This window comes from Oreochromis niloticus, linkage group LG22 (assembly GCF_001858045.2).
Source record: "Oreochromis niloticus isolate F11D_XX linkage group LG22, O_niloticus_UMD_NMBU, whole genome shotgun sequence".
NCBI classification, from domain to species: domain Eukaryota; kingdom Metazoa; phylum Chordata; class Actinopteri; order Cichliformes; family Cichlidae; genus Oreochromis; species Oreochromis niloticus.
Window position 1 is genome coordinate 29,131,960 of NC_031985.2, and position 11,763 is coordinate 29,143,722.

Below are 11,763 nucleotides of genomic sequence, written 5' to 3' on the forward strand. Positions count from 1 at the left end.
TTGATCGCTTCGCCTTGGGCATTTTTAATCTGTAGCTCTGCTCTAAAAGAACGTACGTACCTCCCGCCTACTATCCTCGGAAACGTAAAATAATTGGCTAGAATTGGCTCAGGAAAAAAAAGCACCGAAATGTGCGCTGCTTTTCGGTCTGGTTACTACTGTTTATGTCAGAACCGGTGCCATCATGGCACCGGACACCGGTACCCATCCCTATTCTTTAGCATTTGAATTTGAGGAATTGCATTGAGTTACGGTGTGTTCACACCGGACGCTATAGAGGCGAGCGAAAACGCCCCGGACGCCCCTAATTTGACGCGTGCACATTCGCACCTCGACGCGTGTCCAACAGAAATCCATCGCGCCTCAAAATTGCATATTTTGAGCGCGTGAACCGGAAATGTGGGAGGAAGTTGCGCCAGATGGTATCTTTGCAAGATGGCAGCTGTCGAGCAAGCACTTCAAGAGAGAGTTTCCCTTCTCTATCTACTGTGGAGAGCAGAGCAGCAGGGAAAAAGACGTCCTCGCCGTACCTGGGTCCATCAGGTCCTCCAGAGGCGTGAGCAGTTTGATGAGTTTCACCATTTGCTCCAGGAGCTGCGCCTGGATGACGGCCGATTCCAGCGGTATCACCGTCTTTCACTCGGCCAGTTTGAGGACCTGCTGTCCCGCGTCGGTCCCAGAGTCGCCCGCCTAGACACAAACTACAGGCGCTCAATTCCACCTGCAGAGTGCCTGTCCATCTGCCTGAGGTTAGTAAAAGTGTTTAATACGGTAGTCCTTTATTGATACCTGTGCTAATATATGCTAAACTATCGTTTATACACTGCTAACATGGATGTGCTATGCTAACAGTGAATGCTCTTGGTGTTTACTGAAAGCAAACTGTGGTACGGTGACGACTGTATTTTTAATATTTCTAGTGATACTTGAAAGTTCTCATCAAGTCCCGAATTAATTCGATTTATGCTGTTATCAGTGTTAGCAATGATAGCATGGCTGTGGTGTCTATCAGTGCATGCTCTCTGTGTTTGCTGATATCAAACAGTGGACCACTGTGCGCTAATCTTTGTTGTGATACTCTCCTTTTTTTTTTTTTTTTTTTTTTTTTTTAGACCTGGTTTAATTCATGTATAGCTGAATTTTTTTTTTTATATAATCCCCGCAGACTGTTTTAGATATTATCTAATAATTACATAGTGTATATTAGATAATATCTAATATATTTGTAATTGAAATCTAACATCACTTTGTAACTGCAGTACACATCATACTAATTTTAAACAATTTTGTCCAGGTTCCTTGCCACCGGGGACTCCTTCAGGACCATTGCGTTCAGTTTTCGAGTTGGTGTGTCCACGGTGAGCCAGATCATCCCCCAGGTAGTGACATAGCCATCTGGGACTGTCTAGTGGATGATTTCATGGCTGTGCCTTCACCGGGAGACTGGCAGTCCATTGCACAGGAATTTCAGGAGCGCTGGCACTTCCCTCTCTGCTGTGGAGCTCTGGATGGGAAGCACGTCCAGACGAAGGATCCATGTTCCACAACTACAAGGGAACATTCTCCATTGTTCTCCTTGCGGTTGTGGATGCAAGGTATCGCTTCCGAGTTATTGATGTTGGGGGGTACGGGAGGACCAGCGACGGTGGTATTCTGGCCAACTCCACCTTTGGTCAGGCTCTTCGGGCTGGGACTCTCCATCTGCCTCCTGACCAGCCTCTACCTGGTGGAGAACACCGTGGAGCCCAGCCCCATGTGTTTGTGGCTGATGAAGCGTTCCCGCTGCGGCGTGAGCTCATGAGGCCTTACCCTGGACGCCTCCTCCCTTTAGAGAAGAGGATCTTTAACTATCGCCTTTCCAGGGCTCGGATGATAGTGGAGGGTGCCTTTGGTGTCCTCTCCTCACAGTGGAGGTTGTATCGGCGCTCCATGGAGCTCCGTCCTGAAATTGCGGAGAAGTGTGTGAAGGCAACGTGTGTTCTCCACAATTTTCTGCGCTGTTTGGACGAGAGAGGGGCACCTGCTGTGAGGAGTGTGGCACCTGCTGTGGTGGAGCCGTTGCAAAGCCTGGGCCGTGTAGCAGCAAACAACTCCTCCAGAGAGGCTGTCCTGGTGAGGGAGAAGTTCATGGCCCACTTCTCGGCGGAGGGAGCTGTGACTTGGCAGCCAAAGGAGTAGCCTGTTTGAAGTCCGAGTGACTTCCCCACAACGGCTCTTTTAAGAGCCACCCACAAACCTCTAAAGAGTGTTCCTGCCTTTTTAAAATTTTCTTAATAAATGGAGCTCTACTCCAAAATAAAATAACCTCTCTTAAATAACTTGTCTTCACTATGTTCCTATATACTGTGTGATGCAAAATTTTGGGCAACCTTATTAATAGTCATTATTTTCCTGTATGAATCGCTGTTACAATTGAAAATGTCACTTGCATATATCATATAGGAGAGACACACATTGATATACACTAAATTTTCATTTCATTTGTCTTTTTTAAGTTGCCAATTTATGCACCTGCTTGATTTTGTTTAAACAGTTATTCCACACTTTATGTAAATCCAGTGAACTTCATTTCACTTCTCAAATATCACTGTGCGTCTTCCATATGATATATTTAACTGACAATTTTTATTGTAACAACCAACGATTTGTACAGGAAAATAATGACTTTTACCAAGGTTGCCCAAACTTTTGCATCCCACTGTATTAGTATATTTTGTCATTAGTATAATAAGAAATACATTCTACATGTGTCAAGTCGGGTGCGAATATTTGCTGTGTAGTAAAACTGAGACATTAGTCATTAAAAATGTTTATTTGAAAAAATATATAAATTCAATAACAACAACAACATTAAACATAAATATATAAAATTTAACTATTTACAGAAACACAGGAACAAAAAGGACCCAGCTTGGAGTGGAAAAGCCTCAGGGAGAATGAGGAGAAAAATAAGAACATTGTTTCTGCCCTGGAGAGCCTGCTGCCTCATCAGAAAACTACTGATTGCTAGGGTCCAATGTTTCAAAATTTAACACAGCTGTGCTGCTTTCAAAAACTAGCGGCAGGCTCTCCAGAGCAGGAGCAAGGCCAAGGAGGAAATACTCCGTTGGAGACGGGCGTGGCCTCTTCAGTGACTCCAGGATGGCCAGCTCCACCGCCGATGGACCATCCTGGTACCCGTCCCTCGACCGCTTTTGAGCTGTCCTCCTCTGTGGGCCTGTAAAACACAGCACAAAACACAAAGAATTGAGAAGGCTGCTACTAGATTTTCATTTTCAAAATTGAAAAAAACAGGATATGAACAGATTGGTTGTGAATATTTAGTAAAGGTGATCACCAGGGAATCCAAGTGACTAAAAAGCTATCAGTGCTTGATGTACATACCTGTGGGTGCAGCAGCAGGAGTGGAGGGACCAGGGACTGGGGAGCCAGAAGAAGCATCAGGGGATGACTCTGCTGCATAATCAGTTGACTCTATCAAGACAATATTAAATGTTAACAGGTTGAAAACAATAGTCATTCAGAAATTATATACAGTGGTCCCTCATTTATTGCAGCACATGAACAATAGTCGCAGTTCTCATAAGTTCATTCTCAAAGTGCAAACCTTTGTCGATTTTTAAACGTAAAAGTATTATTATGCCGCGCTTTTTCTCCGTCTGTGGCGCCACTTTTGTGCGCCTTTTTCCCTCGCAGTGCAGGTGTCTATTTCCGAATGAGGGTCATAGTTATGAGTGTCTTTGTGCTGTTTTTTTTCTATTGGACGTGATGGTTATCAAAACCAAACATGGTAAATTTGGCGCAGGAGACACGACACGGAGGAGATTTGTCAATCAGGCTGCAGAATGCAATGCACATTGTTGAAAGCTGTACGGTGCACTAAAAAAAATCAGCGAAAAGGCGAGGCAGTGACGGATGAACTGCGGGACCACTGTATACTGTTTATTAATAAACAAAATATATTCCTATATGACAACACGCATAAATTAACTGCCTACATTAATTCATTGTAAACATACCTTCAGACTGAAACTCCCCTGCTGCCTCTCCGGGCTGTCCCTCGTCCTCGGGGGCGAAGTTCTCCACGGTCTGCACCATATTGCCGCTAGTCTCCCGCGGGGTGAGGAAGGGGTCCAGAAACCCCATGACCGCGTAAAATTTCCATCTCCTCTCCGATCCTGCTGCAGACTCACTCCTCTTCTCCTTCCATGTCCTCTTCTCCTTATTATACGTGTCCCTGAGGCTCTTCCACTTTTTCCTGCAGATGTCCTCTGAATAAACACATTATCTTGTTAGCGGAAAGGTATTTGTACATCAGTGGGAAAATAGCGGGACAGTAGGCATGCTTGCTAGCTTTTGCGCGGCTTCATTGGGTCAGTCTGAAAATTAAAAAGAAGAACAAATGAACTTACCAGGTTGCCCGATCTCCTCACTTGTGTGCCTCCAAGCTAGGTCCTTTTTATTCCTGTCCCGGTAGAAGTAGCAGCTAGCATCGTATAGTTCTGGACGATTAGCCACTGCGCTGATGAGTTTTTCCTCCATACTGAATGAAGAATGAAGGGCTTTGGTTTGATCTGCCCCTTTGACCTGGTTACAGCCACGTCACCAGGCTCCTGATTGGTTGCCGCGGCACGATTTGACGCTGGAGTTCAAATTTTTCCAACTCGAGCGGTAGAGGCGAAACACGCGTATGCACAAAATGCAACACAAAAACTCACGCGCGTGGTTTTTTCCGCGAGTCAAACGCGCCAGACGCGGGACACTGACGCGCGTTTCACGAGTTTTGGCATTTTCGCAAAGCAAATCTGCTTCCGAATTTTCGCCGGACGCGCAATCGCGTGTCATCGCGCTTTTCCATTGACTTTACATGTAAACCTGACGCTCTGGCCGCCTCTATCGCGTTCGATGTGAACACACCGTTAGAGGTGGAAGTGTCGGTGGATGGCCCAGCTGTGGATGTGGTAGTGGTGGATGGCTTAGAGGTGGACGTGTCGGTGGATGGCCCAGAGGTGGAAGTGTCAGTGGATGGCCCAGCTGTGGACATGGTAGTGGTGGATGGCCCAGAGGTGAATGTGGTAGTGGTGGATGGCCCAGAGGTGGATGTGTCGGTGGATGGCCCAGAGGTGGAAGTGTCGGTGGATGGCCCAGCTGTGGACGTGGTAGTGGTGGATGGCTCAGAGGAACAAGAGGAAGGTATTAGTGGAACACTTACGTGGAACTCTTGGCTGTTCCTCTGTAAACACCATTAAGTGATCGATGTTGATTTTCGGTATTTTCACACCTTGGCTGTCCAAAAGATCCACACTTTTTCCTGCAATAGCAGCAGTCGTATAGGGGCCAATCTAACTGTCCCCCTTTCCTCTGCTGGATCCTCTTGTTCAGCCTCCACACTTTCATGCCCACTTAAAAATTTGGAATAGGTCTGCCCTTTTGTTTGTTTATGATACTTTCATTGTGTTTTTTTGCGATTTGAGATAGCAGTCTGAAGCACTTCATCAAGCTTCAGTGTTAAGTCAAATTGTTGAATGTTGTCATTGTGTTTCTTAAATTTGTAAAGTCTTAGTTCAAACTATAGGATCAAGACATTCCTTTGTCCCCCTCCCCAGCCTCTCGAGGTTCTGGGAGGAGGCTGTAGTGTTTTATCACAAGTACATCCCTTGTGAAGATTCTGTTTGATGTATGGTAAGCTTCCTGCTTTTATGATCCTTTTGGTGAGCAGGAGGTCACACACACACCTACCTACACGGGTTTCTATACATTGTAAGGACCCTTTTTCCAAACCAGCCCAGGTGGTGGACTACGGGGACACCACTTTCTGCTTGCCCCTGAGAGATGCGGAATACGTCAAAAAATCTGGTTTGAGCCACAGAGCACAGATCTCACTTCAAAGTTCCTATACACGCAACACAACTAGAGATATAAGAACCTGTTTTATTGCAACCTTATTAGGACATAAATGTGGTTATTCCAGCTGGACTTTTGTCAAAGCTGAGAAGGCGCCTAAAGAACGCTCCAGCCAATCCAGGAGCGAAGAAGGACAAGAACAGCTGATATGGATTTTCTTAAAACATAACGTCTCTGTGGCTTTCAAATCCCAAAACTGAAATAAGAACTGAAACAAGAAAAATATTCTAACGCTGAACCTGAGAAGAAAATTCCTCATGCCAACTTTAAGGTCATACTGGATATTAGTCATGAACGTTTGTTTGTAAAATTCTGGCATGTCATATTGACCAAACATTAATAACAGCATCATGATATATCTGCAATACCAGAATTTGAATAAGCATTGTGTCTTTTCAAAGTAATCTTAACTGCATTTCCCAAACCTAGAAAGCATTTTACTAGAAATAAAACATATAAAAGCCATCTACACAGATGAAAGACATCAAAAATCTTGTCAAACACTGTTACAGAGATAACCATTTGCCAGTCTGTTGTTCAAAGAATCTGTTCAAAGATGTCTTGATATTTTAAAATGTTTTATTCTTGTGGTACCTTGTGATGTGCCTTCTCCAGCCGAGTCCACATCTGTAAATAGATAAGTAAAACAAAAATATCACAAACAGTATGAGTGGCTTGGTAATCATGGAAGAGCCGTCAATTTGCAGGGTGATGGATAGTTATACCGTTTGAGGTGTTTGGAGGTTCCTCTACAGGTGGCATAGTACTCCTCCCTATAGTACAATGAGTATTTTAGCTCAATATAGCAGTCACATTATCTGTTCCTGTTCAGACTTTCCTTTAACATGAAAATGATTTTCACTAACAAGGCGAGAGGCACCCATAAATACAAGTAATCCTCAGGTCCATGAGAGACAGGGTACACCCTGGGCAGGTCGCCAGTCTCCCACAGGACTATTACAGAGAAAAACAACTATACGCAATCACATTCACATCAATGGGCAATTTAGAGTGACCAATTAACCTAACCCCAATGTCTTTGGACTGTGCGAGGAAGCTGAAGTACGCCGAGAGAACCCACACACACATGGAGAAAACAACTCCATGTTTGCGGACCCTGGACCCTAGTCTGATGAACTCAGGACCGTCTTTCTGTGAGGCAACAGTGCTAACCACAATGCCAACGTCCTGCCTTGTTGACTGGGCAGCAAAGTCCAGTAAAGTCAGTTCATTTACACACATCTCTGGCTAGATATCTGTAGCATCACAACACAACACAAAACTATCACTGTAAGTACTATTACATTTTTTGTACCGATCTGGTTAGACCTTTCTTTAGTGACATTATTTGACAGACATGTCAAGAATAGCTTAAGCAGTGTATTAACCTCAGCCCAAAACAAATTAAGGCATTTTCAATACTTACAGTGCACATATAATCCTTACTACTACCTAGAGCAGGGCAATATGACCAAAAATATTTATCACGATATACATTTGAAAATTTGCTATAAAGATATAATTGACGATATAATTGACACTAGACAAAATACTTTACAACGCCACAACTTTATTAGTGCAAAAAACCCCATCAATGTATTTTCACTTAAACAAGCAGCTGTTTTTTATGTGCATTAAAGTTATATAAAAATGTAACAGTGCAAATGGAAATCCTTGCTGACAGTTTAACCAAAAAGCATTTCCAGTGGAAATTGACCGAAATATCCTCAGCATAACCATGTATAATATCCACAAAACTTAAAAAGGTTATACACACACAATACGGTAATATTATGTTGAAGCACAGTACGTATCACTCCACGAGGCGCCTGCCTACAATAGCCGTAATGCTCCGACAATCCATCAAGCGGTGCGGCTTTGTAGCTTGGCAAAGTCGTACTAAAACATTTCGAGCATCGTGTACCACATAAAATCGTTTCCAGGTCAGTAAACACAACCAGAATTCATACATAAGGCACACGGGATTATAAGGGGCACTGTCGATTTTCAGAAAAAATCAAAGGATTGATTTTAAGTGTGCCGTATTTTCCAAACAACACGGTAATAACGACGCCCGCTAGCATGCTCTACCAAAAATAGTTCTTTGTTGTGTATCTGACAGACAAAAGCCAAACCAGTTCCACATCACTGTAGTTGCAGCATTTTTACATACCAATTCTGGTTCATCCGTTTCATTCAATGATCCACTTTCGCTCTTCTCATTCTGCATCGCCGCCATGTGCGTATGTAAACAAAGGCACTGCGCATGTGCGTTTTACACATAGTCTATCGCGATATTTCATTTTCCTATCGTTGCCAACATTACACCGGTATTACCGTGAACGGTATAAGATAAGATAAGATAAGATAACCTTTATTAGTCCCACACGTGGGAAATTTGTTTTGTCACAGCAGGAAGTGGACAGTGCAAAAGTTATGAAGCAAAAATTAGAATAAAATAAAATAAGAATAAATACAGTACACAACTGTACAGAATAGAATAAAATAAAATACTATATACAGTAGAATAAAATAGAATAAAATATACAATAAGATAAAAATAGAATACAAATGCTATATACAACTGAGTAAAAATACAACGATGCCAGAAAAGATTATTGCACATTAGTGTTATTGCACATGTGTGGATGTGTGTGTTTGATCAGTTAAAGTCTTTGTTGTGGAGTCTGACAGCAGTGGGGAGGAAAGACCTGCGAAATCTCTCCGTCCCACACTGTGGGTGCCGCAGTCTGCCACTGAAGGAGCTGCTCAGTGCTGTCACAGTCTCATGCATGGGGTGGGAGATGTTGTCCAACAGGGATGACAGCTTAGCCACCATTCTTCTGTCACTCACCACCTCCACTGGGTCCAGAGGGCATCCTATAGAGCTGGCCCTTCGGATCAGCCTGTTCAGTCTCTTCCTGACCCCAGCAGACCACACCATAAAAGATGGCTGAGGCCACCACAGAGTCATAGAAGGTCTTCAGGAGTGGGCCCTCCACTCCAAACGACCTGAGTCTCCGCAGCAGGTACAGTATGATATAGCCCAGCCCTACTACTACCTTTTCAATAATTGTGTATACCTGAAACATCTCACAACAGTGCATTCAACTGAATACTACATAAATATGAGTTGTTTGTTGGTGCATTTACCCATTTTTGTTTGTGCTGGTGGGTATTCTTCATCCGCCTCGCCGTCTTCACTCTCACCAGAGTCTGTCAAGTCTAGTTTATCTGACAAAAAAATGTTAGGCAGCAGGTACAAACATTGCTTGTTTCTCTTAATGTAAAAGTTAGGTTATATATTAAATATAATGTGTTAAGAACACTCAAAAGCTTAAAAACTAGACTACTTAAAATACTATTACTAATTAGAAATACCTTTGATTTCAATCTCTTCCAATGTTTTGCCTTGGAGATTTCCAAGGGTCCCGTTCTCCATGGCAAGTAGTAGTTTTGATATTTTTGCCAGCTGGGTTGTAGCCTCTGGAAGTCTGTAATATTCTCTGTGGACACGGATATCAAGCTCATGATTTTTTAGGTTCAAGACCTGTGACAAAGTTGCCACATGTTTGCGTAGCTGTGTTGACCTAAGGAGTTCAGGACTTTGTGCACCACAGTTGTTTGCATAAATCCTGAGACAGTCCTGTCCTCTGTAAGGAGTCAAACAGTTGGGTCTTGCAAAGAGGAAGGGGTTTTCTTCCGGGACTCCACACTCTAGTCTTCTGCTTATGAGCTGCGTTAGGGCTTCAACCATGTCTGGTGATAACAGTACAGCAACCTTTCAGCCTCTTTTACCCCTAATTTCAACACGACTGAAATGTGCACACAGTTTTTGCTCAAACTTAGAGAGACCAACTGCAACATCCTTATGTAGGGCAGCTGTGTCCCTCTGAAGAAAGGCTTCCAGCTGCATCTTTGAAACCTCTCCTCCTCTTCTTCTATTGAACAAAATAATTTTTGACAGAGTTATTCTGCAAAGTTCCCCATAGGCTTGTGGTGATGGATTATTTTTCAGTTTCTCAGATGCTGAATTTGCCATCTTTTCAAGATACTGGTGAAGACGCTGCACATCCTCAGTGAAAGGGAGTGTGGATGGCTTGTTAAAGTGCTTGTCACTCAGTGTTGTTAAAGCTCTGTGAGAGATAAGCTCAGACCATTTTGATGCGTACAGTTTTTTGAAAGTCTGGGTTGACTTTTCCAGCTCATTGTCTTCTGCTATCAGAGCCCTACACTGTATGATGTCACATATCTTGTGCAATGAGTGACCCAACTTTAGAGCAAGACTTGGAGTTTTATAGGAGAGCCTGTCTTCGTCAAACCCAGCCACCTGCTTGACAGCTTGGATAAGTTTATGAAAATTTGCAGGTCTGATCGTATCCTCAAGGTTGTATATTGAATATTCCTTGCGTAGGATCAGTAGAAGTCTTCCAACTTCACGGATCTTCTGCCGAATATATTCATGTTTGGTCGGATCTTGACCATGTTTGTTGAAAAATGACTGCGCAAGCTGAAGAATGTAAAAGTCACTTTGCACAGCAGCAGAAACTTCATCATCTTTCATCACAGTTAAAAGCTTCCACTACCACTTGTTAAAACATCTGTGTTGTGTTTAAAATGACCTTTATTCCTCATTTTCTCAAGCATTTTTTTACGATATTTTGAGTTTTTTGGGAGTGCTAAAATTTGAGCAACTTCAGAATTTGTCTTCTCATGGGTCTTCAAGTGTCGGGCCAATTTTGACTGTGGTTTGTCACAATTGAAGCAATAATTTTTGGGATTTGCTGAAGAGGATATGTGTGAAGACTGTGTGCTCTCAATTTCCCAAGTTCCTGTGCCAGTCTCCACAGATGCAACTTCACTCTGAACTTCTGATACTTTTTCTTGTTTACTCTCCGCACAAGTTTTCACTTGCTTCTCTGTAGTATCTGCACCTTTAGACACTGGCCCTTCAACCAAGACAATTTCTGTGCCGTCTCTGATTTTTGGAATTTCTGGCGAAAGTTCACTGCAATCCTCCACTATGAGCATATTTAAAGGTTTTGAACGTAGGGGGGTAATTTCAGCTGAACTGTCTGAGTAACTGCTAGAATCCGGTATATATTCTTCCCCTGACATCTCTTCACTTGAACTAGTTTCTTCACTAACCTTGGAAAAAAAAAAGAACGAAAAATAAGTCTACATCATGTATTTTAAGTACTAAAATATAACAATATAAATTCTTACAATAACCTACCAGTTCAAGTCCAAGCCTTGTGCTTTTGATGTAACAAGACTTGTGCCAGATACAAGAGCACCCTAGACCAGGGGTCGGCAACCCGCGGCTCTTTAGTCCTTATAGTGCGGCTCTGCGTGGTTTGGGAAAATAAATTAGAAGTATTTAGCTGAAGTGTATTTTATTTATGTTAGTTCTTTTTTTAACTTGTAGTTCTAAATTGGAAGATTATTGTGATATTGAAATATAAAAATAAAATTATATTTTATTATTTTTTCATTGCTCAAAATAAGCGTCACACTCGTGGAAGCTGGTATACCTGCCGAAACGCTGTGCATTTATTGAGACTTTCAACCCCAGGTAGGCCAGTTATGGATCTTTGGATCCACATTAAGTCAGCAGCTGTTCTCCACCGTGAACTATGTTAAAAACAAACACCGCTCACGCCTCACAGATGACAGCTTACAGTCCTGCGTAAAGATGAAAGTGACTTCGTACAGCCCTGATTAGCAGACGCTGTGCGCAGAGGTTCAGGAGCAGAAGTCCCATTGTAAACACATCACGGCAGACCCGACGATGTTTCCATGAACATGCTTTTCAGCATCTCTTTATTGACCACTTTTCACACACGGTTGCTGTACGCA

The 11,763-nt window shown here is 42.9% G+C and overlaps 1 protein-coding gene and 1 pseudogene across 1 annotated transcript; one reads left to right on the plus strand and one right to left on the minus strand.

The window, feature by feature from the left end:
• Positions 1–604: 604 nt before the first annotated feature.
• On the plus strand, positions 605–2,506 carry LOC112843476 (protein ALP1-like; annotated as a pseudogene).
• A 426-nt stretch (positions 2,507–2,932) lies between these two features.
• LOC112843479 (uncharacterized) lies at positions 2,933–4,613 on the minus strand. The gene is made up of 4 exons (XM_025902187.1): positions 4,413–4,613; positions 4,020–4,271; positions 3,385–3,474; positions 2,933–3,217 (listed from the first exon to the last, which is right to left on the minus strand). The coding sequence occupies exons 1-4, from the start codon at positions 4,540–4,542 to the stop codon at positions 2,997–2,999; spliced, it is 693 nt and encodes a 230-aa protein (XP_025757972.1). The 5' UTR covers positions 4,543–4,613; the 3' UTR covers positions 2,933–2,996.
• Positions 4,614–11,763: the final 7,150 nt, after the last annotated feature.